At 33.1% G+C, this 24,751-nt stretch overlaps 3 protein-coding genes and 1 long non-coding RNA gene across 4 annotated transcripts in view; 2 read left to right on the forward strand and 2 right to left on the reverse strand.

Annotated features, from left to right (window-relative positions):
• Nucleotides 1-24,751, reverse strand: part of LOC134239164 (uncharacterized) — a 164,465-nt gene that overhangs the window by 78,528 nt on the left and 61,186 nt on the right. The gene's annotated exons all lie outside the window — the stretch shown is intronic.
• LOC134239133 (uncharacterized) lies at nt 477-15,424 on the forward strand. The gene is made up of 3 exons (XM_062721298.1): nt 477-639; nt 13,039-13,189; nt 14,724-15,424. Exons 1-3 carry the CDS (start codon nt 490-492, stop codon nt 15,401-15,403), a joined length of 981 nt encoding a protein of 326 aa, XP_062577282.1. The 5' UTR covers nt 477-489; the 3' UTR covers nt 15,404-15,424.
• LOC134239134 (uncharacterized) lies at nt 4,831-12,910 on the reverse strand. Its single transcript, XR_009986148.1, has 3 exons — nt 12,143-12,910; nt 5,859-6,048; nt 4,831-5,726 (listed from the first exon to the last, which is right to left on the reverse strand). It is a non-coding gene; the product is annotated as an uncharacterized LOC134239134 (long non-coding RNA).
• Nucleotides 17,616-19,715, forward strand: LOC134239155 (uncharacterized). Its single transcript, XM_062721318.1, has 3 exons — nt 17,616-17,689; nt 18,009-18,180; nt 18,737-19,715. Exons 2-3 carry the CDS (start codon nt 18,046-18,048, stop codon nt 19,601-19,603), a joined length of 1,002 nt encoding a protein of 333 aa, XP_062577302.1. The 5' UTR covers nt 17,616-17,689; nt 18,009-18,045; the 3' UTR covers nt 19,604-19,715.

Here is a 24,751-nt window from a genome sequence, read left to right on the forward strand (position 1 = left end):
AAAATGCATTTGTTTATTTTCATACAAAAAATGGTCAATAGTACTTTTTATGAATCAAGAGAAGAGAAACAAAGCTTCAACTACTTAAAAATTTCTGCATCTATTGTCAGGCTTTCAGAACCAATTCAGAGAGCTACATAAAGCTGCATGAATTTTTTTAACCATACATTTTGGTGCATAAATCATCCAACATATAATACCTACATGATAACTTTACATCCAATAAAATGACTTAGTTTTTTATGTAATGTATTGAATTGTTCCTACCTCTTGAGTTGTAAAAGTCAGGTTCTGAGATTGTGTGCAGCATTCAGAGCCATACAATGTATTACCTTTAAACATGTGAGATGATGCTGGATAAAATTTTAATTTGTACAGAGAAGTGCAAATATATTTTGTCACAGAGATCAATATAAACATAATCTTATTTTTTTTTCAAGACATTGATTAATTATCTGCTAAACTGAATAAAAAGAACAAGCAGCCCCAATGCTGCTGCCAGAAATGGACCCCAGAGAGAAAGCGACCTTGAAGAACTGCCTGAACTGCTTCCTAGAAGACCTTGACCCCACCTTGACCTTCCTGTCACAACTGGTCTGTTCAGGGATAATTACTGAGGACCAGAAAGACAGGGTGGATGTGAGTTATGGTTTCAATAAAAAAATTGTCTTATAATTTTACAATATATAAAAGAGATTTTGCAAGGAATTCACAACTAGAACTGTCCAATCGGGACAAAATACCCCCCGCTGGGTTTTTCAGAAGTAAGTTTTTGCATAATAAAGATATATATCACACACGAATTATAAAATTTTTCTTCCAGTGACCTTGAACTTCCCCAAATGACCTTTGGTCAAGGTCATGACACACCCTTGGGTCATAGGCAATCTTTGAGTGAAATAAGAACCTACCAAGTTTATCAATAAGAAAGATATGGACCGGACACGAATTATGAAATTTTTCTTCCAGTGACCTTGAACTTCCCCACATGACCTTGGGTCAAGGTCATGACACACCCTTGGGTCATGGGCAATCTTTGTGTGAAATGAAAACCTACCAAGTTTATCCTTAAGAAAGATATGGACCGGACACGAATTATTAAATTATTCTACCAGTGACCTTGAACTTCTCCAAATGACCTTGGGTCAAGGTCATGACACACCCTTGGGTCATGGGCAATCTTTATGTGAAAGAAAAACCTACCAACTTTATCCATAAGAAAGATATAGACCGGACACGAATTATGAAATTTTTCTTCCAGTGACCTTGAACTTCCCCAAATGACCTTGGGTCAAGGTCATGACACACCCTTGGGTCATGGGCAATCTTTGTGTGAAATGAGAACCTACCAAGTTTATCCATAAAAGATATGTGTCAAATATGAATTTTGAAATTTTTCTCCCAGTGACCTCGAACTTCCCCAAATGACCTTGGGTCAAGGTCATGACACACCCTTGGGTCATGGGCAATCTTTGTGTGAAATGAGAACCTACCAAGTTTATCCATAAGAAAGATATGGACCGGACACGAATTATGAAATTTTTCTTCCAGTGACCTTGAACTTCCCCAAATGACCTTGGGTCAAGGTCATGACACACCCTTAGGTTATGAGCAATCTTAGTGTGGAGTAGTAGATTCTAATGTCCCTCTGTAAGAAAGATATGGACCGGACACGATTGCACAGACAGACGGACAGACAGCTAGACGGACAGACGGACAGCTATACAGTTGAGAGGTACATTGTGCATTTTACGGAAGGTGCGGGGTTATCATTTTGCTTTGTGGGGTTATTAATAGTAGAGTGGTGACTTGAGAGGTTTCATTAGGAATTCAAACAAATGGTATATTGTGGGGTTAAAGGTCTATATTTGTGGGGTTAAAGATCTATGTTTGTGGGGTTAAAGATCTATGTTTGTGGGGTTAAAAATTAATTATTTAATATCAAGTCAACTTCACAGGCAACTAATTATAAGTACTTAAAATTGTTACTGTTTATCAGAAGAACTTAGAACGGATATAGCAATAACATTTTTCAACAACTGCATAGCAGTAACAATGCAAAAAAAATGTTTTTATTTGAGGATAACTATTGCATCAAAGTAAATTAACACATCATGTTTTCACATGAAGATGATAGACAAGAATATCCCAGAAGTGTTAAACAAACAACCCCACTATGCTATATAGATATAACAGACAACACTAACCCCATAAATTATAAGACAAACAACCCCAGTATGTACTCTTAAAAAGATAATACACAACACTAACCCCATTAAGCGTTTGGACAGCAACCCCACTATGTACTCTCATAAAGATAATAGACAACATTAACCCCATAAAGTGTTTGGACAGCAACCCCACTATGTACTCTCATAAAGATAATAAACAACACTAACCCCATAAAGTGTTTGGACAGCAACCCCACTATGTACTCTCATAAAGATAATAGACAACACTAACCCCATAAAGTGTTTGGTCAGCAATCCCACTATGTACTGTTATAAAGATAATAGACAACGCTAACCCCATAAAGTGTTTGGTCAGCAACCCCACTATGTACTGTTATAAAGATAATAGACAACACTAACCCCATAAAGTGTTTGGACAGCAACCCCACTATGTACTCTCATAAAGATAATAGACAACACTAACCCCATAAAGTGTTTGGACAGCAACCCCACTATGTACTCTCATAAAGATAATAGACAACACTAACCCCATAAAGTGTTTGGACAGCAACCCCACTATGTACTCTCATAAAGATAATAGACAACACTAACCCCATAAAGTGTTAGGACAACAACCCCACTAAGTACTCTTATAAAGATAACAGACAACACTAACCCCATAAAGTGTTTGGACAGCAACCCCACAATGTACTCTCATAAAGATAACAGACAACATTAACCCCATAAAGTGTTTGGATAGCAACCCCACTATGTACTCTCATAAAGATAGTAGGCAACACTAACCCCATAAAGTGTTAGGACAACAACCCCACTATGTACTCTCATAAAGATAATAGACAACACTAACCCCATAACGTGTAACAACCCCATTATGTTCTTATATACAGTTAATTCTCGATAAACCGCCACCTTTTGTAATTCAGAAATCATGGCGGTATAACGAATTTGGCGATGAATTGAATTTCCCATCTTCTTGAAAACAAGAAGTAGAGTTACCGTTCTTAGAAATACCATTTAGCGATTCTATTCTTATTATTACATGTATATAAAACATTTCTGATTGAAAATACTTCAAGTAATTTTTTTTAATGTACAATTTCGCTAAAACAATATGTGCAGTTATGAAATAAAGACAAGTACATGGGTGTGCAATCAAATCTGCAGTTCTGCTATTGAAAAAAAAAAAACATGCTTGGTCGATCGTCGTGATATATTGCCGATAGTAAGTAAAATGAATTCTTGGAAAAATGTATTGTTTATGGCAACATTGTTAATTAAACATTCACAATTTATACCGTATAATAATTTTTCAGCAAACTTTGCGGCATTTTTTAAGGCAGGGATCATCTAAATAATATAGTTATTGACGTACTTTAACAACGACCGCTTTCGTGGCAAAACTGACTAAATGAATTTTATTAAACAGAAAACAAAATTATTATAACAATTCATGTTAAAATTATTGTTTATTTAGTCCTTGTTTAATTACTTAATTGCATTACCTTGCCTGCCTTTGCAAGCTTTACAACAGGGATAGTGTCAACCAATTAGCCGCGCTTCACTGACCACACACACCTGTGGCGGTTTATCGAGATAATTGACACTTAAAAATGGACGTTTGTTGTGAAAACAGGGTGGCGGATGGCGGTATGCGAATTTGGCGTTATAAAGAGAATTTTATATAGCAGGAAAAACGTTCTTGGGAAATCATGGCGGTATTGCGAAAATGGCGATGAATCGAGTGGCGATAATTCGAGAATTGACTGTAGATAAAAGATAACATTAACCCCACAAAGTGTTAGACAAGAACCACAATATGTTCTGATAGAAAATATCAGACATCTTAGTAACCTCAGAGTGTTAAACAAACAACCCCGCTGTGTTCTCATGTAACAGATACCAGTAACCATATGAATTTAAGTGTTTGAAAACCCCAAGTATGTTCTAATATCAAAAAACTCTACCAGGGACTGGTAATAAAAGAACAAGTACCCCCACTATGTTCAATCGAAACTTCTCGAGCCTTTCTGACTAGCTGACAAACGACCTCGAATGTATTAGTTAGACTCCATGGCAACAACCCCCCCCCCCTTTCATGATCTTCGAAATAAATGCATGAAGACCTTTTATCTGTGGAATATGGAGTTTAACTTTATTCAGTGCTATGATATTACATAAAATACACTATAAAAGGGACTTCTTAATTCCTCTATCCTATATTTGAAAAAAAACAAGAAAAGCAAAACCTTTAACATCAGGTGATGTTAATACATTCGAGGTTGTTTTTCCAAACTCTGACGGAAAGACCCTGAGTGAGATGATGCGATTGCCAGTACGTCATATCTTTTTTTTTTTTACTATTAAAAATACCAAACAATACTCATAATACTTTTTCCTATTTTGATAACATACTCGAAAATTTGTTTTAAATATTTTTCAAACTATTTTAAATTGGATAATCTCTTTATCTTTACTGCTTATTTCTAATGATAATTTTTCCTTTGAATCTGCTGGTGCATGAATTTGAAGTGTACATTATGCATCAAAAGCATACATAATTTCATTGTAAATTAATAATAATAAATAAAAGAGATGATCCTGATTTTTAAAAAAAAATTTAATCAAACTTTTCAGTTACTCGACAAGCTGAACACAGATAAGAAACATGTCAATAAATGTAGAACACAGAAAAAAAACCCTCAAAATTTGAGACAATCTTCATAGATGTAAAAAAAAAAAACCAAGTATATAGTGAGTTGTCAAATAACTCTAAAACTTGCATGTTATTGCTACTTATTTTAAACAAAATATATTAATTAAAATGAAGTTTTAAGAAAAAAAGTGTAGTCTAATATCTCATCATTTTGCATTTTAAAATTGATCTTAAAACAAAAATAACGATGTACATCCTTTTGGAAAATATACTCAAACTTAGAGCTGCACCCCCACTCCCATCCCCTAAAATAAAATGAAAAAAAAACCAACATGCAATTGATTTATAATTTTCAAAAAATTAAAATCAAACAACATAAATGTACATTTCAGTTTAATAATTATTTCTCACATTTAAAATGAGATCGCTAATTAAAAAAGACGAAAACTATGACTGTTAATGTATAGAAATTCGCTATGCCGAATGCAATGTTCACAAAAGATCCTTTTGTCTTAAAGCTGAACACTACTCATAAACATAAGTAATCAGAGATTACATAGCTCAATTCAAAAAAATGATTACTTCAAGTTAACACGGTCTCACATTTAACTAATAATCAAGAAGTTAATTTAAGGTTTGCAGTAACTTGAGAATAGACATCCAAATACTTGAAACTAGTTGCCCATCAAGAAAATGTTATTCAAATCCACGACCCATGTAAATGTTATCTTTTTAGATTAACTTTCAAAAATCGATTCATCTTCTTTTTCTGAAAAGTAAGTCAGGTCCTGAATGTCGCCGTTTGGAGAAGGCAATGGCAAAAATGAATCGGGATTGTGCTTGTTTCTCTGAAAAGTCTTTAACTCATACTTCATGTATACCTGTCAAAAAAAAAACAACAGTAAAATATATTTCTAAATGATAATGTTGAATTTTTTTACAGGTTATGTTTTAATTTATTGTAAAATAATATTGTTGTCTTGATTTTATGGGCACTTATAACATGTACTAACCACCGATCTGGATGTCTTTAATAGTTGCTTTCCTTAAATTTGTGAACTATATTCAGATCACAAATTGTGTGTTCAAGTCATAGGTTTGTTCTTTCAACTTTATGAATGTCCGACGCCTGCTGGTTGCAACAATAGAGTGGCCTAGATCATCAAAGTTCCACTGATGTTCACTTTCAGTGGTATCTGAACTCTACAAAGGAATACAGAAGCAAATGTTTATTTATAACACACACAAAAATTCCGAGTTACTAATTAAAATTCATCGAAATTTATTTATAGCATAGTTGTCATGTACTGTGAACTACTTTCTTATATTGGTAAAAGGTGAAAAAGTACAGTCAAACTTGTTTTAAGCTTTGGGAAGTCCAGAAACTAGACAGGTGGCCTCTTATTCCAGTTTGCCAAAGAAGTAGCCAGTCGGTCAATAAATAAACAGCAATAACCACTACAGTTGATTTAATTAAACATGTCAATTTCACAAAACCTTTGTATGTGTGTATATATATATTAATCCATGCTTATTTAAAAAATATCAAATTAAAGAATTCCAAATTTTTAAGGTTTTGTGCATGTTCAGTGGCGTAGCTACCATGTATGCTTGTATGCTCGAGCATGCACATCATTTTGAAAAAAAAGATAATGAGACTCTATGACTTGACTTTTTCTCAGTCATGTACAAATTAAATTATAACTGTAGTATCAAAAGTTATGTTTCTTCTAATTTTCTTTACATGTACACTTGCGTAGTTTTACTACTTAAAAAAAAAAATAAAGTCACTGACACTGTAAGTTCGAAAACCATTATGGCAGCTACCGTAAATGAAAGAAAAAGTGAGCTAGCTCACATACCCCACGCTCCCCCAAAACTTGACGGTAAAACACATAATGAAAGGCACAGCTAGTGCACTTTAAATACATAGTATAGATCAAAAAGGGCAATAATTGCAAAAAAATCTTCACATCAAAATGTCTTCCATATGAGGACATTTAAATGTGGAATGAAGTTTCTAGATAAATAATGGAATCAAAATTTCTTGGCATTATACAAATCCAAACATTAATTTGAAGTGGTTGGGGGGTGGTTGAGAAATTTTCTTGAATAATAGGCAAAACTCTTTGGGATAAAATGATGGAATATGTCCTAAATATCTGCATACGTTGACGAAACTGTGTACAACAGTTTAAGAGGAGTGGTGCTGACAAACTGTTCATCTGTATATTCAAAATATGGCCAAAAAGTCTAAGTTGGAAAGTGTGAAAATTCCCGGAAAAATAAAGGAATCGGAATTTCCTGGTAATATGCACATCTACATATTGTGTCCTAAATATCTGCAAAGTTTAACGAAATTCTGTTTAGTGGTTTATGAGGAGTTGCGCTGACAAACTGTTCATCTCTATATAAAAGGTATGGCCAAAAACCTAAGTTTTTAGTGCGGGAAGTCCCGGAAAAAATAAAGGAATCCGAATTTCCTGGTAATATGCACATCTACATATTGTGTCCTAAATATCTGCAAAGTTTAGCGAAATTCTGTGCAGCGGTTTATGAAGAGTTGCACTGACAAACTTTTCATCTCTATGTAAAAGGTATGGCCAAAAACCTAAGTTTTTAGTGCGAAAAGTCCTGGAAAAATAAAGAAATCGGAATTTCCTGGTAATATGCACATCTACATATTGTGTCCTAAATATCTGCAAAGTCTAACGAAATTCTGTGCAGCAGTTTATGAGGAGTTGCACTGACAAACTGTTCATCTCTGTATTCAAGGTATGGCCAAAAACCTAAGTATTTAGTGTGGAAAGTCCCGGAAAAAATAATGGAATCCAAATTTCCTGGTAATATGCACATCTACATATTGTGTCCTAAATATCTGCAAAGTTTGACGAAATTCTGTGCAGCGGTTTATGAGGAGTTGCGCTGACAAACTGTTCATCTCTATATAAAAGGTATGGCCAAATGCCTAAGTTAAAAAGTGCGGAAAGTCCCGGAAAAAATAATGGAATCCAAATTTCCTGGTAATATGCACATCTACATATTGTGTCCTAAATATCTGCAAAGTTTGACGAAATTCTGTGCAGCGGTTTATGAAGAGTTGCGCTGACAAACTGTTCATCTCTATATAAAAGGTATGGCCAAATGCCTAAGTTAAAAAGTGCGGAAAGTCCCGGAAAAAATAATGGAATCGGAATTTCCTGGTAATATGCACATCTACATATTGTGTCCTAAATACCTGCAAAGTTTGATGAAATTCTGTGCAGCGGTTTATGAGGAGTTGCGCTGACAAACTGTTCATCTCTATATAAAAGGTATGGCTAAATGCCTAAGTTAAAAAGTGCGGAAATTCCTGAAAAAAATAATGGAATCAGAATTTCCTGGTAATATGCAAATCTACACATTGTGTCCTAAATACCTGCAAAGTTTGACGAAATTCTATGCAGCGGTTTATGAGGAGTTGCGCTGACAAACTGTTCATCTCTATATTCAAGGTATGGCCAAATGCCTAAGTTAAAAAGTGCGGAAATTCCCGGAAAAAATAATGGAATCGGAATTTCCTGGTAATATGCACATCTACACATTGTGTCCTAAATATCTGCAAAGTTTGACGAAATTCTGTGCAGCGGTTTATGAGGAGTTGCGCTGACAAACTGTTCATCTCTATATTCAAGGTATGGCCAAATGCCTAAGTTAAAAAGTGCGGAAATTCTCCGAAAAAATAATGGAATCGGAATTTCCTGGTAATATGCACATCTACACATTGTGTCCTAAATATCTGCAAAGTTTGACGAAATTCTGTGCAGCGGTTTATAAGGAGTTGCGCTGACAAAAAAAGAGGACTGACTGACTGACTGACTGACTGACGGACGGGTCAAAAACATTATACCTCCCGCAACTAGTTGCGTGGGGTATAAAAATTGAGCATTTCATTTTCTCAAATGAAATTAAGTTTTAGGGTTGAATTTACAAAAATATTTATTTTATAAGATGAATTAATAAGTAGATTGTTCTGAGCCACTTTAATTTTATTTATTACCTTACGTAATATTCTTTTTTTTTTCGTAATTTTTGCGGATAAAAAACATCGCCGAAAATTTTTATACTAGCCAATCTACGATAGCATGTCCTGTATTACTTAAAAATTAAGTCTTTTTTTTTTTAAATCGTCTCTCTACAATTATAATTGCTCCTTTGGTTTATTTATAATGGTAAAACGTTGTCAAGATATGTATTTTCTTCACTTTCTTTTATGATTTTATGAGTGTTTAAATCGTCAGAATCCAGGAGCTTATGGGGGCTTCGCCCCCTGGGCCCCCACCAGGGCTTTGCCCTGGACCCACTCGGGGCCTCAGGGCGGCCCCAGACCCTTGCAAATTGGAGCATGCACTTCATTTTCAGCCTAGCTACGCCACTGATGTTTCTGTTCCTACAAAACAGTTAAACTTCATACATTCATAAGTGTTCAGAGTTCCCGAAACGCACCGGTCCACAAGGGATCCCCGTAAACTTTGAATGGGACCGGTAAAATCTTAATTTTATCGGTCAAAATGTCTGATGGTTTTTTTTTTTTTACAGACTGTATAACGTTTACATATAATCTTAACAAAATCATTTAATTCAATTGTCCTGACAATAAACAAATGCAAAACTAAAGGAATGAAAAAAACGTCAGGGGCGCGCCAGATCTTGTTTAAATAAAATGTGTAAAATTGTCTACTATAAAAAGCTACATATTAAAATAATAATTTCCATAAGTCTGGGAGGAAAAAACAGTTTTAAAAACACTGTCAAACAAATATTTTCCCTCTGATAAATATATGCACTCTGTAGTTCTGACAGTAAAAAAATGTGACAATCTACTTTCGTTTTGAAGGACGAATTTGCAGGGTTGCAAGAGTTGCCTGCTATTTCTGCTTGATTACAGACAATTTGTTACCATTTATTATATTTTCTCTATAATTTAATCTATTAGCATGATAATATTATACCAACTTCTGGATTTTTTATATGTATTTGATAGCATTTAAAATACATGCGCGTTTTTCCCCTTTTCTAAAAATAGCGGACTGACTTGAATGTAGTAAAACGACAACAAATTCACTTAAATCATCATTTTCATGATAAATTTGCATATCTTTATATCATTAGTACATATTTTTAACTGTGTGGAGGTTATATAATAAATTTTAACTAGTCAGAAATATCGGACGTTTTCCAGGCTTTTTAAAACGAGTTTGATATTTTACGTAATATTTTTCCTGGCACATAAAATACCAAAATCCTAAATCCAAAAGAAAAAAGCCTGGAAAACAACATATATTTCCCACTAATTCCAAACAATCAACCAAGAGTTGTCATTTTACAGATTTTATTTTTAAAAAAATTTTTAAAAATCTGTCAGAAAGGACATAATAAATTTATACGATGAATTAAGCGTTGGTCATCACACGCCGTCGGCGACGTCAAATCCTGCATACACAGGCCTTATAGAAAATATTTTAATCATTTTTTTTTAAATCTGCATTTGCCATCTTTTTATTTACACATATTATTTATTATATCGACACAATTTCCAATCCTATAATATGTAAAATTTACATACAAAAAATTAATGTCAGGTAAATTTTACATCTGTCCGGTGAATTTTGAATATTTACAAGACAATTGTCCGACATATTTTTGACTAGTTTCGGGAACTCAGAGTGTTCTTTTGTTACATTCAAATATATGATAATTGAATTACAGTATCATTCAAGAAGAAATACATGTGCCTTACTACTATCTATTCTTTTAATAAGAAAAAATACACAAGCTTTAATTAAAAGACAGTTTAATGGTGAATTAAAAGTATGAAAATTTATTTTAGTAAGTGTCAATAAAATCCATTTAAAAACTTCACTATCATATGTTCAGGTAATGATCAGCAGTGTAACCCCCCCCCCCCCCCCCTTCAATTAATCCTCGATCAACTAGTTTGCTGAAGCTTTTAGAGTCTGGTAAATTTTTAATATTATTTTTATAAAGCTGTCAGAATTTCTATCTAACATGCAGACACACACAAAAAATTATTCAATTGACCAAAGATTTGTATTTACGCAGTTTAAAATCATTCTACACAACACAGGTGTCAAGTGCAGTAGAGCGTAACTAATCCCTATCGATCGTCTCCTGATAGTGAAATTCACGAGATAATCATGCTATACAAAACATTTGTTTTGACAAAAATTGCAATTAGAGCTTCTACACGGAATCAAAATCTAACAGGTGTGAAAATACTGATAGCCCTGTATTAGCTAAGTCACATACTCTCACTGTAAATATTCAAAGTAATGATGAATTAATATTGTAAATTACAAAATGTAGCTTTAAGCTTGAATTTCTTTAAGTTTAGCTATGGAAAAACTATTAATTGTGATTTAATTCTTTTAAATTTTCAATCGTCGATCTTGAAAAATAAGTACAAATTGATCTTACATGACAATTATATTTTTTCCATTAACACAAACAGAGTTATATAATTTTATATACGTATCTAAAGGTAATTTGTTTAATTTCTTTAATAGGTGAATTTTATTATCGGGCACATAATTACACAAGCGAATGTGAAAAAAATGTGACATAATGGGTATTTTAACAACTGATTAAAATGTCCTGCACTCATTTATAAACATTGATTGTCATTTATCAAATTGATATACCACTAAATTTCACAACCTAATTATACAACCCCATGTTGATTCCTACAAAGCCTACTTGCTGTGAAAATTTATTGCAGTGACATTGTTAATTCCATTTTTCCATTCTGATTTTCTCTCTATAGATTAAGGTACGATTACAAGTACATGTAAACAAATGTGTGAAGAGTAGATAAACAATTGGTACGTATCTAGAATGAATTCAAAGAGAGAGAGAGAGAGAGAGAGAGAGAGAGAGAGAGCAATTATACTACGAAACAGGATAAAATTAAAGCCAAAAATATTCAATTTGAAAAAATTTAAACACGGAAGATTTAAAAATTAATCGGGAGGGGCGGAACAGGCGTGAAAAATCCAGAGATTTTGTCTCCCGTCGGAAGAATCACATGTATTTATGTTATGAGATATCTGCATGTATTTACCATAGATATAGAGAAAATTCGAATTAAGAAAAAACACGATCGTTTTTTGAAGTAAATAAGCCAAGTAGTACTCAAATACGGATCAAATTATGGAGATTTATTGACAGTTGGAGCATGTTATATGGAAAATTTAAATGGTTTGGATTTTTATAGCAAAAAACGAGTGAAAATACGTACCAGGTGTGCTTTGCACGTATTGCATGTGTATAAATAATATTATCTTTTTTTACTGGCCAACGGGGCGACCTTCATGCAGAAAACCACTAGCCCGACTCCCGGGTATCGGTCGATTTTCATTGCAGACCTCTGATTAAAAAAAGAACTATCAGTGCATTCATTATAATTTTTTTCACAAAAGCCCGTTTTCAATAGGTATGTGTTTATGTGGACTACAGATGTCCTTTCCTTGACTTTAAATAAATTCTACAACTGCATAATGTACGTATGAAGCATGTCAAACAATTTACAAAGCTTTTTTTCAATGTGGTGCAACAAAATAGTAAGACTTACTGCATTTGCTTTTTGTGTTTCCGAATTTCCTCACTGCTAATACAAAGTGTCCAAACACAGCTACTTCCGTAATCTGCGCATGCGCAGTTAGTTTTAAATATATGCGCATGCTCAGGTATTCGGAACTCCTCGATTCAATTACCGAACTCCTCTAAACAGCAGATTTCTGAATGTCTGAGCGTTTTGGGCTAAGGACATGTCCAAAATTTGGACAAAGTCTTTGTGAGGTTAAATCTAATTTTAGGTTTTTCGACCTCATAGAGTAATTTTGAACGTAATTAGACCTCTTCATTATGGGGTTAACCCCACAGTACCCAAAAAACCCCACACTGCTGGAAAATACGTTAATTTTACCCCACAATGTACCTCTCGTAAGAACAGACAGACAGACAGACAGACGGACAAGGTGATTCCTATATACCCCCCCAAACTTCGTTTGCGGGGGGTATAATTACACATTTGATTGAGATATGATTGTTAGAATTCACTAGTTATGCATAAAATTAACAGTCACTTGTTGAATGGTCTTCAAAACACTAATTTTTTGGTGGGTATCTTTCTAGAAGCAGACGACCCGACAAGATAAAGTGATCACCCTGTTGGAGATTTTACCTCGAAGAGGACCCCGTGCCTTTAAGAAGTTTGTAGGTCTACTGAGAATAGATTACTCTTGGATCAGTGAGAAACTAGAACAGGAATATCAAGTACAGGATTGTAAGTCTATAATATGAGAAGTTTGTAGGTTGTACTGCCAAGGAAATGCTGGATTGATTAGTTTTCGATCTCTTTGGCAACAGATGTACCGTATAAGCAGAATTTATAGAGAGGATTAAATTTTGGTATTATGAGATCCCTAAAATTGAATATCGCCAAAAATTAATTGCGCTTTTTTGTAATAGCTTCTTTAATGAGCTTTTTAAAATTGCTAAAATTACATCTTGTTAAAAATAAAATACCAATTTTTAAGCAGAAATCATTAAATTTGCTTCTCGCTAATATTTCCACTTATACAGTATCTATATTTTTGGAAAGCAATATGCTTTTGCTGCTTTGTGGCAACGCACTTTGAAAAAATTAACTACTTTGAAAAAATTTTTCAAAGTGCATTAAAATTGGGACAAAATCAACGCACTTTGAAAATTTTTTTCAAAGTGCGTTAAATTTGGGACCAACTCTACGCACTTTGAAAATTTTTTTTCAAAGTGCGTTAAAAGTCTACATCATTATGTTTTACCATGGAGACACTTAACACACTTTGAAAAAAAAATATCATATTTTAGTAATGGAAAGATTTTATTTGTATTTATCTTTCAAAAAACTTGTAAATTGTTTTATTCCCGCCGAAAAGAGGATCGAGAAGACGGGTATAAGATCCCTCAGCCAAATCTTTATCTTTCCAATACATAGGTGTCGGTAACAAACAGGGGAGGGGGGCAATTTATAAACCCAAAAAGGGTAAGCTGCATTTTCAATGCTTATACGATATATATATCTTTCCAAAATAAGTGGTGGACTTAGCCCTCCCCCCCTCCCCTGGCCGTTCGCCCGGTCTCGATGTCTATGTTACACTCAAAACATTTATACATGTATAATTATGTATTTATCTTACTGGTATGACGTTGAAAACTTTCAATATTAAATGAGTTAAACAAAACAAATGAAAGCTAGGAATTTTTATGTACAGTAAAACGTATAAGAGAAAAAGAATTTTCATAGTTTTGAACAATCAAATTGCCCCCTTTTTATTATGATAAATGCTAAGTTGCTTAAAGCTGTCCACTGTTAGTGCCCCCTTTACACATTTACATCTACTTGTTTCAAAAACTAGAATTTAAATAAAAAAAACAAATTAATGATCTTAAACAATCGTCACTCTTTTTTTTTAAAGACCCTTTTCCCTTTCATTTTATCAAAACCTCAAATATTTAAAACGTCAATATCTCAGGTCCTGAAGTGACTTTATCATAAAAAAGTTATCCAACCAGGATCTGTTATTTATCATACCGATTATTTGTTAGAATATTGATTAATCTTCACATTTTTTTTTCAAAGTGCGTTAATATGGTCAATATCAACGCACTTTGAAAAAAAAATTAATTTTTTCAAAGTGCGTTAGCTTGGTCCCAATCTTAACGCACTTTGAAAATTTTTTTCAAAGTGCATAATTTTTCAAAGTGCGTTGTAACACTGCTTTTTTAAATAACAAAACACTAATATCTAATGAAATACTTTTTATATATCTCTGCAGTTACCAAAAGGATAGAGAATGCACTTGAGCAAAGAACCAAGAGAATGGGAGAACTCATTAAGGACCGGGACTACATTAACCGAGTGATTACAGAAACAGTGGTGCCTCTTATGATGGAGGAATGTGGTTCCAGTAGTTCTGGTGGTGCTGTGGGCCCAGGCTTTGATGCACCACTTAAAGACATCATAACTGACCACTTAATACCACTTCTGAATGGTAACAATGGTCAGAAAACACATTTAGATTCCATGCACAGTGGTATGCTGCTTGACAAAGTAGTGGATATCATTCAGGAGTTGAAGGAGAGGTGTTGTAAAATGCTGAGTTTGAGCGATGTGACCGAGTTCCACTCCTCTTTGCCGATTTTAATTGACATGAGACTTCAAGAATTAAGGGACAACATTACTTCAATGAAAAAAGAAAACAAAAAGATGAAGAAAATTGAAGAAAAATTGACTGCAGAAAATCAGAAACTTAAAAATGACTTAACAATTCAAAGAGCTGAAGTTAAGAAGGGAAAGACTGATGTTGTGAAACAAAATGCTGAGATAAAGAAATTAAAAGACCAAGTGCAAAAATCCAAGTCTGAGAGTGATAAGTTAAAACAGGAACTGGCCAACCTGAGGGAGCAGATGAGTAAAGCAGGCATGGATCTACAAATATCATCAGACTTCACCTAACTATCATTTGTCATTTACTTTATAATGAATCTTATGTTTTCAAAAAATCTATATTCATAGTGAATATTTTTTAATTAATTATCTCTTTGAAATGATATTGAAGTTTAAAATCTTTGTACCATTTTCTAACTCCAGTAAATCTTTAAGCCATAGAGAAAACAAGGTGCAATTTTCATAGAAAATTCCATGAGAGAGAGAGAGAGAGAGAGAGAGAGAGAGAGAGATTAATACTGAATTTAAACAAAATGAATACAGTTAAAGTATGTACTTTTAGGTACTACTTTAAAACATCTTTAAAATTTTTAATTATATTACTGCTCATATGAGTGATCAAGTTTATGTTTTTGATTCAGGTCCACTACCAAGAAACTATAAGACCTTATCTGGAGCAAACTTGCATGGATGAGGCATCAAGGGATAAACATACTTTAACTTGATTCAGATGCTGGATTTGACTAACATTTTCTTGATAAGTGACTAGTTTAATGTTTTTAGATAAGTCCATTTTCAGGTAACTACAAACCTTATCAGACCAAAATGCATAAATGTTGCATCTAGGGTTGTATACTACTGTACTATTAGTTTTGCATAGAACTTTGCCTTACTTTCATGAAAAATTTGAGGTGAGCTATGTAATCTCTGATTACCAATGTATTTATACTGAATTATTGACTTTTTATGTATTCATATCCAAACTCATGTATGATCATGGGCCACCATAAGAAAGAAATTGTAGGTCATATCCAGCATCCAAAGCAAGCCTGGTGTGCATTCTTAGATGTATCATCCATGTATGTTTTGTCAACATAGTTGCTTACATTTACTTGTAAATGAGACCTGCTCCAAAAATGTTAAGGCCAAGCTTAAAAAATTCTTTGTTTGCAGTTGCTGACCTATAATTTTTAGGCTGGGTAGGTAGGTAGGCATTCATTTTATTTTTCAAGAAAAAAAAAATGTTTTCAGATTTTTGTTAGGTAACATAAAATAAAGTTTTTCATAGGCCTACTATACATGAATAAGCTCCACTCTTGGTATAAACTACTGATTGATAAAGACAAAATTGACAATAAAACACTTTCAATATCCTAAAAATCTGAAGAAAAAAAAAAATTACAAAATGGCTAAAAAAAAAAGTTTGGGTCGGGTGCATTTTCAGTGGGTCGGTAGGCAACTGCAAACAAACAATATTTTATTTTAGGCTTAATCTGCTTCAAAAACATCAATCTGATTACTCTTTAGCTGAAATTACAGCATGAAATATGTGGAGATACATGTAAGGACCAGTATTCAAGCTCAAAAGTCCATAAAACATTACAAAATAGGAGTGGAGCAAACACGGACCTCCAAAACATCAGAGGTGGGATGGAGGAGTGAGTATCCCCTGCTGACTGGTCACACCCGCTGTGTGCTCCTTGTCACAATCAGGAAATAATGGGAAAAATCTGTGGACACTTCAGTGTGTAAATAATGGCCTTACAATCAGTATGAAAAATGTCAGTCAGCATTTGACCAAATGATAATCTGAAACCTTGACTGGTACAAAAAACATACTAAAAGTATCTTCGTATGTATCTTTGACTGAAGTCTTCAAAAGAAACTGCTCCAACATCTTTAATTGGGAAATGACTCAAAGGTTATTTATTAACATAACCTCCCCAAATTTTATTAGGTGAGCTAATAAAAGCTGAACTAAATGATTTTTTCAATAAATAATAATTCCTTAGTACTATTTTATGAATGCAAGAGAAGATCTTTTCTTTTCAAAATTAGCAGAATTCATTGGAAAGCATTATTCTGCTCTATAAATATAGGAGGGAAGTGTTTCTTTTGAAATCAGATGTCACTTTAAGTTTCTGAAAGTAGGTTACATCAGGTATTAAAATAAAACATTATTACAATGTATTTCCCAATTCTTTTTCTCAAAACCTCAATCAAATTAGAGCACAACTATATATAAACAGTCCATAATAAGGTATCATGATGATGAAGCAGTTTAATGATCAGATAAACATTTTATTTGGGTTAAATTTGCGTGAATGAGCATGTACTTGTTCTAATATGTTCAAACACAAAATTCTCCTGACCTCTTAATTAAATTTGCATAATGATCTCTTATTGGTTCTATCCAAATACGGGGATAATCTAAGTATGAACCCCAGTAAAAGGGTTAGAATAGGATTTATATCCTTTGTATTGTCCAGGTACCAAAAATTACTAGGTCTATAATCGAATTAGCATTCAACCACCACATAAACTTACTCAACACCAAGGAAATCATCAGGCAAGGTATTTACATATTTTCTGTACAGTTTTGTGAATGTATATAATTAATGCTTAATAACCCTGATCTTAAATATATACTGCACTCTCCAAATCTTGTACTAAGACTGCTGTTTTAAATATTAACACAACCTACCAGATTACCTGATTAAAGAGTCAAACTCTCATTTACGTCATAAACCTGTGAGAGAAAACTTGTTTTAAAATCCCAGCATTTAGTTTTAAACAACTGAATAATGAACAGATGAAATATGTAACCCTGGGTCCCACATCTGCCATATTGAAACCATTTTTTTTTTCTAATTGCTGGATTATAATCTTTTAGGAAAATGTAAGACAAGAGGACTGGTGACAAACTAACGATGGAGAAAGAGCAGATTCTGGCGGTGGATGCCATGATGAGAGAGATCATGAACATAGGATGGACGTCTAGTCAGGTGATCAGGCACCTGTCTCAGAGTGGTACCATTACACTGGAGGAAAGAAAGGAGCTTCTGGTAAGGGGGGTGCTCTAACTGGTCAAGGGTTAGAGGGGCAGAAGTATGGTTAGGGATGGGGGATTCTTACTGGTAAAAGGGGCAACCTTAAGGTATGGGCTAAGGTAACAGTCTTATGGTTAGGGGCAAGGGGCAGTCTAACTGGTAAGGGGACACCCTTACTTTTGTGTTAGACTGTCTAGGCAGCCTTACTGATAGGGGGAAGGGAGAGGAGGAGTCATTAAGCCTCTGGAGGTCTTCTGATTCTACTGGGATCAAAAAATATCTAAACGGTAAACTAAACCAGTGCAATATGTTTTATTAAATTAAGTTTATTTCCATAGAGACTTAAAAATTAAAAATAAAATATGTGGGGTATATTTACTGGAACTTAACATTTCATTCTTTGTTTTTTATTTTAAATCTTCATATTTAATAACTATATCTCTTGGTCTTTAACTGATTTGGGTACCTTCAAAAGACATCTTTTTTTAAATCAAAGTCCTAAACATAGACTCTTGTCATTTTCATCAGTACATAAAGCATAATAAACAGAAATTTTTCCTTCTTATTTTAGCTTTTGGACAAAAGACCTCTGCGAACAAAGAAAATTTTGACAATAATGAAGAAAAAGAATGGTGGATTCCTTGCATTGAAGAGAGCACTGATGATTGAAAAAGTTCACAATAAACACTTAGTGGAGAAACTAGAGGCAAGATACCAAAAGTTTCTCCACAACCCTGTGTCTGCAAATCAAAAACCCAAAATGAAGGAAAAGCTATCACCAACTGAAGTCATGCACATCTTCAATAGGCTAACAGCCCTGGTCTGGGGCAAAAACTCAAAGGAGATCAATGACACAAACTTTGTGGAATTTGATAAGGTTCTGGATGAACTTGAGAGTAACAGAGACTTGTTGTACAACGATGACAGGCGAGATGAATTCAGATCATTGTTCACACTCATCATGCAAGTCAAAGAGGAAAACCGCCTCCATTCTGAAAGTGAAAAGGCAATGAAAGACGAAACCAAGAAACTGAAAAGGAAATTAAAGGACGCTGAAGCTAAAAACGCAGACCTAGAAATGGAAATAACTGACTTACATCTGAGTCGTGAGGATGAAGTGAACCGTCGAATTGAGGAAGTGAGGAGAAGACTCCTGAAAAGTGGATTAGATGATCCCGACGAAGATTTCTTCAAAGGAAGGAAGCAGGAGGTAGAGGAAGATGCAGTTGCTGTTCTGGACGACAAGAAAAGTGATGATGAAGACAATTTTGATGAAAACTTTACCCCTGAAATCACAGATAGCAGCCATTTCCTACAGAATAGGCGTCAATCCTTTGAATCCTCATCTTCTAGTATATTCATCAACAACCACCATCCAAAGTCCTCTCAAAATGTTATTCTGATACAAAATCCCAGAAACGTTAACATCTTCTCCTAGTTATACCCTGAATCTGTGGATTTAATGTTTTACAACATTTTTGTAAAAAATAGGACCTTTGATAAAAGTTATATGTCTATTTTTATGCTATGTTCATAAGGAAAAAAAAATTATTCAGAAAAAAAAATTATCTGACTTTGTAAGTTGCGAAGGTTTATAAAATATTCATAACACTCATAATTATATGACTACACATTTACATGCATTGTCCTTGCTTGATTCTACTTCTTATTTTTAGCAATATGTTACATTTGTTATAAATAAAAATGCAAAAACAAAGAGTTAAGAATCTGATGTAATATATTTATGAGCACTTAAAAAAACATAAACAGTTAATTTGGTATCTTGAACACTATCTCGAATATCATGGATACATTGAATTGATTTGAAAGTCTCAACAATTTATTCTTTTACCCTTGATATCTCTGACACATTGAATTGTCAATGGGTTTTCCCATTTTTTCCAGATCATGACGAGGAGCACACAGAGGGTGTGACTGGTTGGCAGGGGAAGCTCACTCCTCCATGGCACCTGATCCCATCTCTGCTGTTTGGGAGGTGTTTGCTCTGCTCCAAATTTGTATTGTATAAAGACTTTTGAGCTTGATACTATTCATTATCACTAAATAGCAGTTTTTTCATACTCAGATATTTTGGTTTCGATCAATGAATCTCATTGTTTCAGATAATGAGATTTGACTGTTTGCCGAAATCTGCTTTAGCTCATCTCAAATTCTATTCTATACACATATAAGTAATGACCATGACTATTACACCATCATTGTCTATAGGTTTTAGAGCAAGAAAAAGATTTAATACAGAGATAAAACATTAAAGGTTTTTAACAAATGTTGGTTTAATGAGAAACATATACACACCAAGTGTTTGGTCTAGATCCAAATTCATCTAATGTAACCTTATAAGACTGTGAATCTATGATAATGAACAGGGAAATAACTTTACATTTTTAAAGGAACAGATGTAAAACAAAACAAGCTCATATAGGACAACAGGTAAGACACTGGTGTAAAACATACACTTTATTGTTGATTTTTAAAGATAATTTTATTCAGGGATAATTAAAAATTGTCATCAAATATGAGGCTTAAATTTTTAGATGCAAAGATACATATAATGAATTCCTGGATGATCAAAAATTGTCATCAAATAAAAGCCTTAAATTTTTAGATGCAGGCAAAGTCACATACTATGAAAATCACTTTTGTTGACTCTTACAATATTTGAACAGTGTACAAATACTTGCTAAAGTGTTAAAGTTTGAAGTAAATGTTATGGCATATGTAATATTTTATTAGTCACCATTGTTAATGCAAATGAAATAAAACCTACAGGTAACTTCATCATGTTCACCTCCATCCCCTCAAAAATGTAAGACATCAGTGTAACTTTTATAACGGTGAAATATATCTCTTTTTAATTAATATATACATTTTTTACAGCAAAAGGCACATTACAAAAATTTTTAAAATTTTAACAATTAAGCTTCTCTGCTTTATAATTAATTTTATTTTGGATAAATTCATTTTTTATTTTTTTTTTTTAGCAAAATGCATGCAATTATTTAAATTTTTAAATGACTGCACAGGTTTTTGATGTTTTACACATTTCACTTTAAAATTTTTTAATTTACAGGATCTGTGCTTTATGGCCAGCGATTTATATATTCAAATCATTATACCTTCTTTAACAATATCAGATTAATATCTTTATTGTAATTAAATTAAGATCATCAATGCAACACCTGCTTTTCTATAAAAGTTTTGTTTAAAGAATTTCTGGTTCTACACATCATCACCTAAAAATTATGCATTTGATCTGGAAGCATACAAACGTTTTTTTGTGACGTGTCACTTGGAGCTCCTCGGCTGGCTCGTACCTTACACACTAACCTCGGACGTCAAAGGTGGTTTCACATCTTGCTGACTCAGTCATGTGATCCTATTTGAATTTCATTCAAATGTTATATACATTTGAAACATAATAAGCTTCCATAATTTAAGTGCACATATACATATTAATAATTTTGTTCCAGCTTTTTTTTTTGATACAATACTTCATTTTCATGAACAAACGAAATTGTCATTACTAAACAAAGCACACTAAACTTTTGAAGATTTTTAAAACTGTGAAAAATTGTAATTTTAAAATATAACCATCTAAGCCCCATTCTGAGTCCTGAATTACTGACACACTCGGGAGTCATATCCTTAGATGTTTTACTGTTTTTTTTTTTACCAAGTTGATACATTCAACTGCAGGATATCAAATGCATAAAGATCAACTGATGACCTTATAATATTTGACAATCTTGCCCAATTCTGTGGTGATAAATTTCTAAAAATCTTACTTAAGGACGCAGTTTCTTGAAAAAAAAAATTATGCAAAGTTTGCTCATCAGATAATTTGAAGTTAAGATTTTAAAAGGTTTATGCAATTACAATGTAATTGACAGTTTATTTCTGATCTTTCGGTTAGAATTCCCAGAATTTAATTATGCAATATTACAATTTGATATATCTTTTCTAAGAAACAAAATTGTAACTTAAGTTTTAATCTTTCATTTAGAGGCTTCTTTTTTACTTTGAATTTATTCTCTTGTTTTAGATGATTAAACCATGTCATTTTGAAGCAGAAATTGAGATAAAGGTCACTTAAAGGCTGTGCCAAAGATGAGCATGAATCAAGAATCTGTACTAGTGTCATCCAGTTTACTTAGCGGTTTTCGATTTAAGGGGAATGTTATTCTATGAAATATATCTTCATAAATCCAGAGATGAAATCTCACTGTAAATACTTATCTCAACAACTATTTTTTTTATCACAATAGGTATAACATTTTAAGGAATTTCCATAACCAAAAAATTTGAGGAATTTTTTTACTAATATTTTTAATCAAACAGTTAATCTTCCATCTGATTTCAATTAAACAACATGAATCAACAGTAAATAAAAATGTTTGTCTAAAATTTGCCAACTATTCACCAGGATCCATTGAAGTGACCTTGATTTTTTAAACATATGATAAGTTTTACGACAGATGAATATACATCTAAAATAGTCAAATGTGGTTTAAAAAATAAAATCTGGTGTTTAGAATTGGGTAAAAAAACTTGATTTTTAGTGTCAACTTAAGAATGTCAAAGGCATATGAAATTTAGAAAATTTTTATGCACATAATTTTATTGAAGAAAATTTAATCTTTGATATAAATGCTAAAGAAAATTCATGCAATTTTCTTTTCACATTGTTATCAATTCATCATACCTTTATACTGTAGATCACTAAATTTTCTCAACAGCCTAAAATTTTTGGAAGATAAGCAACACATTTGATTCTTATAAGTTTTATTCTCTCATTCAGTATCAATTCAATTTGACAAACATACGTCAACAGTATAATAGAATGCAGGTCTGAAATTTGACACTTAGGGTCCAATGAAATAACTTAAAAGTTTCAAACAGATGATTTGGTTTTCAGACAAATAGTTAAAAATAGTTAATATTTCATCAAACAACAAAATCTGGTGTTCAGAACTACCTGGTAATAAATTTTGATTTTCAATGTCAACTTAAGAATGCAAAAGGCATACAATGTTTAATAAATTTTTATGCCCATAATCCTATTATAAAAAATTTAATCTTTGACATTATCAAATACTAAAGAAAATCTGTACAATTTTCTTTTCACATTCTTATTAATTCATCATCCATTATAGTTTAAGTTTACCCAAACCAATTCTTTAAAATAAAAATGAATTTTATCATTAAAACAGAGACTACAGGATGGTTGTGACAGAAACCCCAAACTAGTGGAAATATTAAAGAAAAAGAAAGGGGGATACCTGGCCCTGACAGAAACTCTGCTCCTGGAGAAAACTGTTAATGAACACTATGTAAAAAAGATGAACAATCTCCTCAAAGAGTTCAACTCCAAACACAAAACTGACTCGCACTGTCAGGTGGACCTGCGACCTAAAATGAAGCAGCTAGAGTTGAAAATCGAACACTTGGAACACTTCTGTCAGAATGTTTCAATTCTGGTACTTGGGGAAGATCATGCATTTGATCAAGAGTCTTTGAACATTGAACTAGTGTTGAATGAACTTGAACATACAAGGAACCTTGTGAACAGGAGGAAATTCCCCATACATAAGGCATATAATACTTGTAAATTAGGTCTGGAAAAGGAGAAAACAAAATTGACAGAAAACTTTCATCAGAAGGAAAACAATTTTCAAAAGACTATTGATGAATTGAATGACAGAATTACATTCTTAAGTGAGGAAATAAAAATGATTCATAGAAATGAGGACCAGATTATCCGTGACCTTGTGGATGAAAGGGTGAAGGAGAGACTACTGCGCCTTAATCTAGAGGAACCTCAATCTGAGGAATCTACCCCCTCCTCACTCAACCCTGAAGCCATGGATTTCTCTGTTCCCGAAGAAAAAAGTTTCCCTAAAGTTGTTCCCCTGAGTACCAGATCAGACTTCCTGTCCCTCTCATCAGATGACCCTGTACTAACTTATACAGAGAGATCCATCCACCTACAGATAAACACGGTGGAGAACTTACAACTAAGTCATCAGGGCAGTAATTATGTGATGCAACAAACATCCCCAAACTTTTGACCAAGTATAACAGCTTTTTTTATACCTACAATCTGTCAGAGATGTGCAATTCTATTAAAATAGTAATTTTATGAATATTTTTGCAAACATTTATCAGCTGTGATACCATAATTGTGTCGTTCATATTGTCGTTTTTGTTTTGTTTTGTTATCTGATTGTTTCTAAAATGTAACTATTTTTTTTTATCATATGAAGATTTTTGAAAAACAAGAATTTGATGCACTGTTTATACATATACTGTACAATATATAATCTTTGTATAAACATATAATTAAAGATTACAATGCTCACTTTGTTGAGTGATGTTTATAAGTAAGACAGAAGAAGTTTGTGAAACACAGATACCCCCATATTGCAGCTTATGGTGAAGGTATAAGCCTCTCAAATGTATGTCAAACTCCAAGGTCAAGATATCAAAAATGTCAGTATTCAGGGAAAGGTCTTGTCACAATGAATACACTAGTCCTGTAAAATATTAAGGATTTTAAGCCCATGCA

Source organism: Saccostrea cucullata, unplaced genomic scaffold (genome assembly GCF_032062105.1).
Source record: "Saccostrea cucullata isolate Sc308-1 unplaced genomic scaffold, CSIRO_AGI_Scuc_v1 ctg457, whole genome shotgun sequence".
Lineage (NCBI taxonomy): Eukaryota > Metazoa > Mollusca > Bivalvia > Ostreida > Ostreidae > Saccostrea > Saccostrea cuccullata.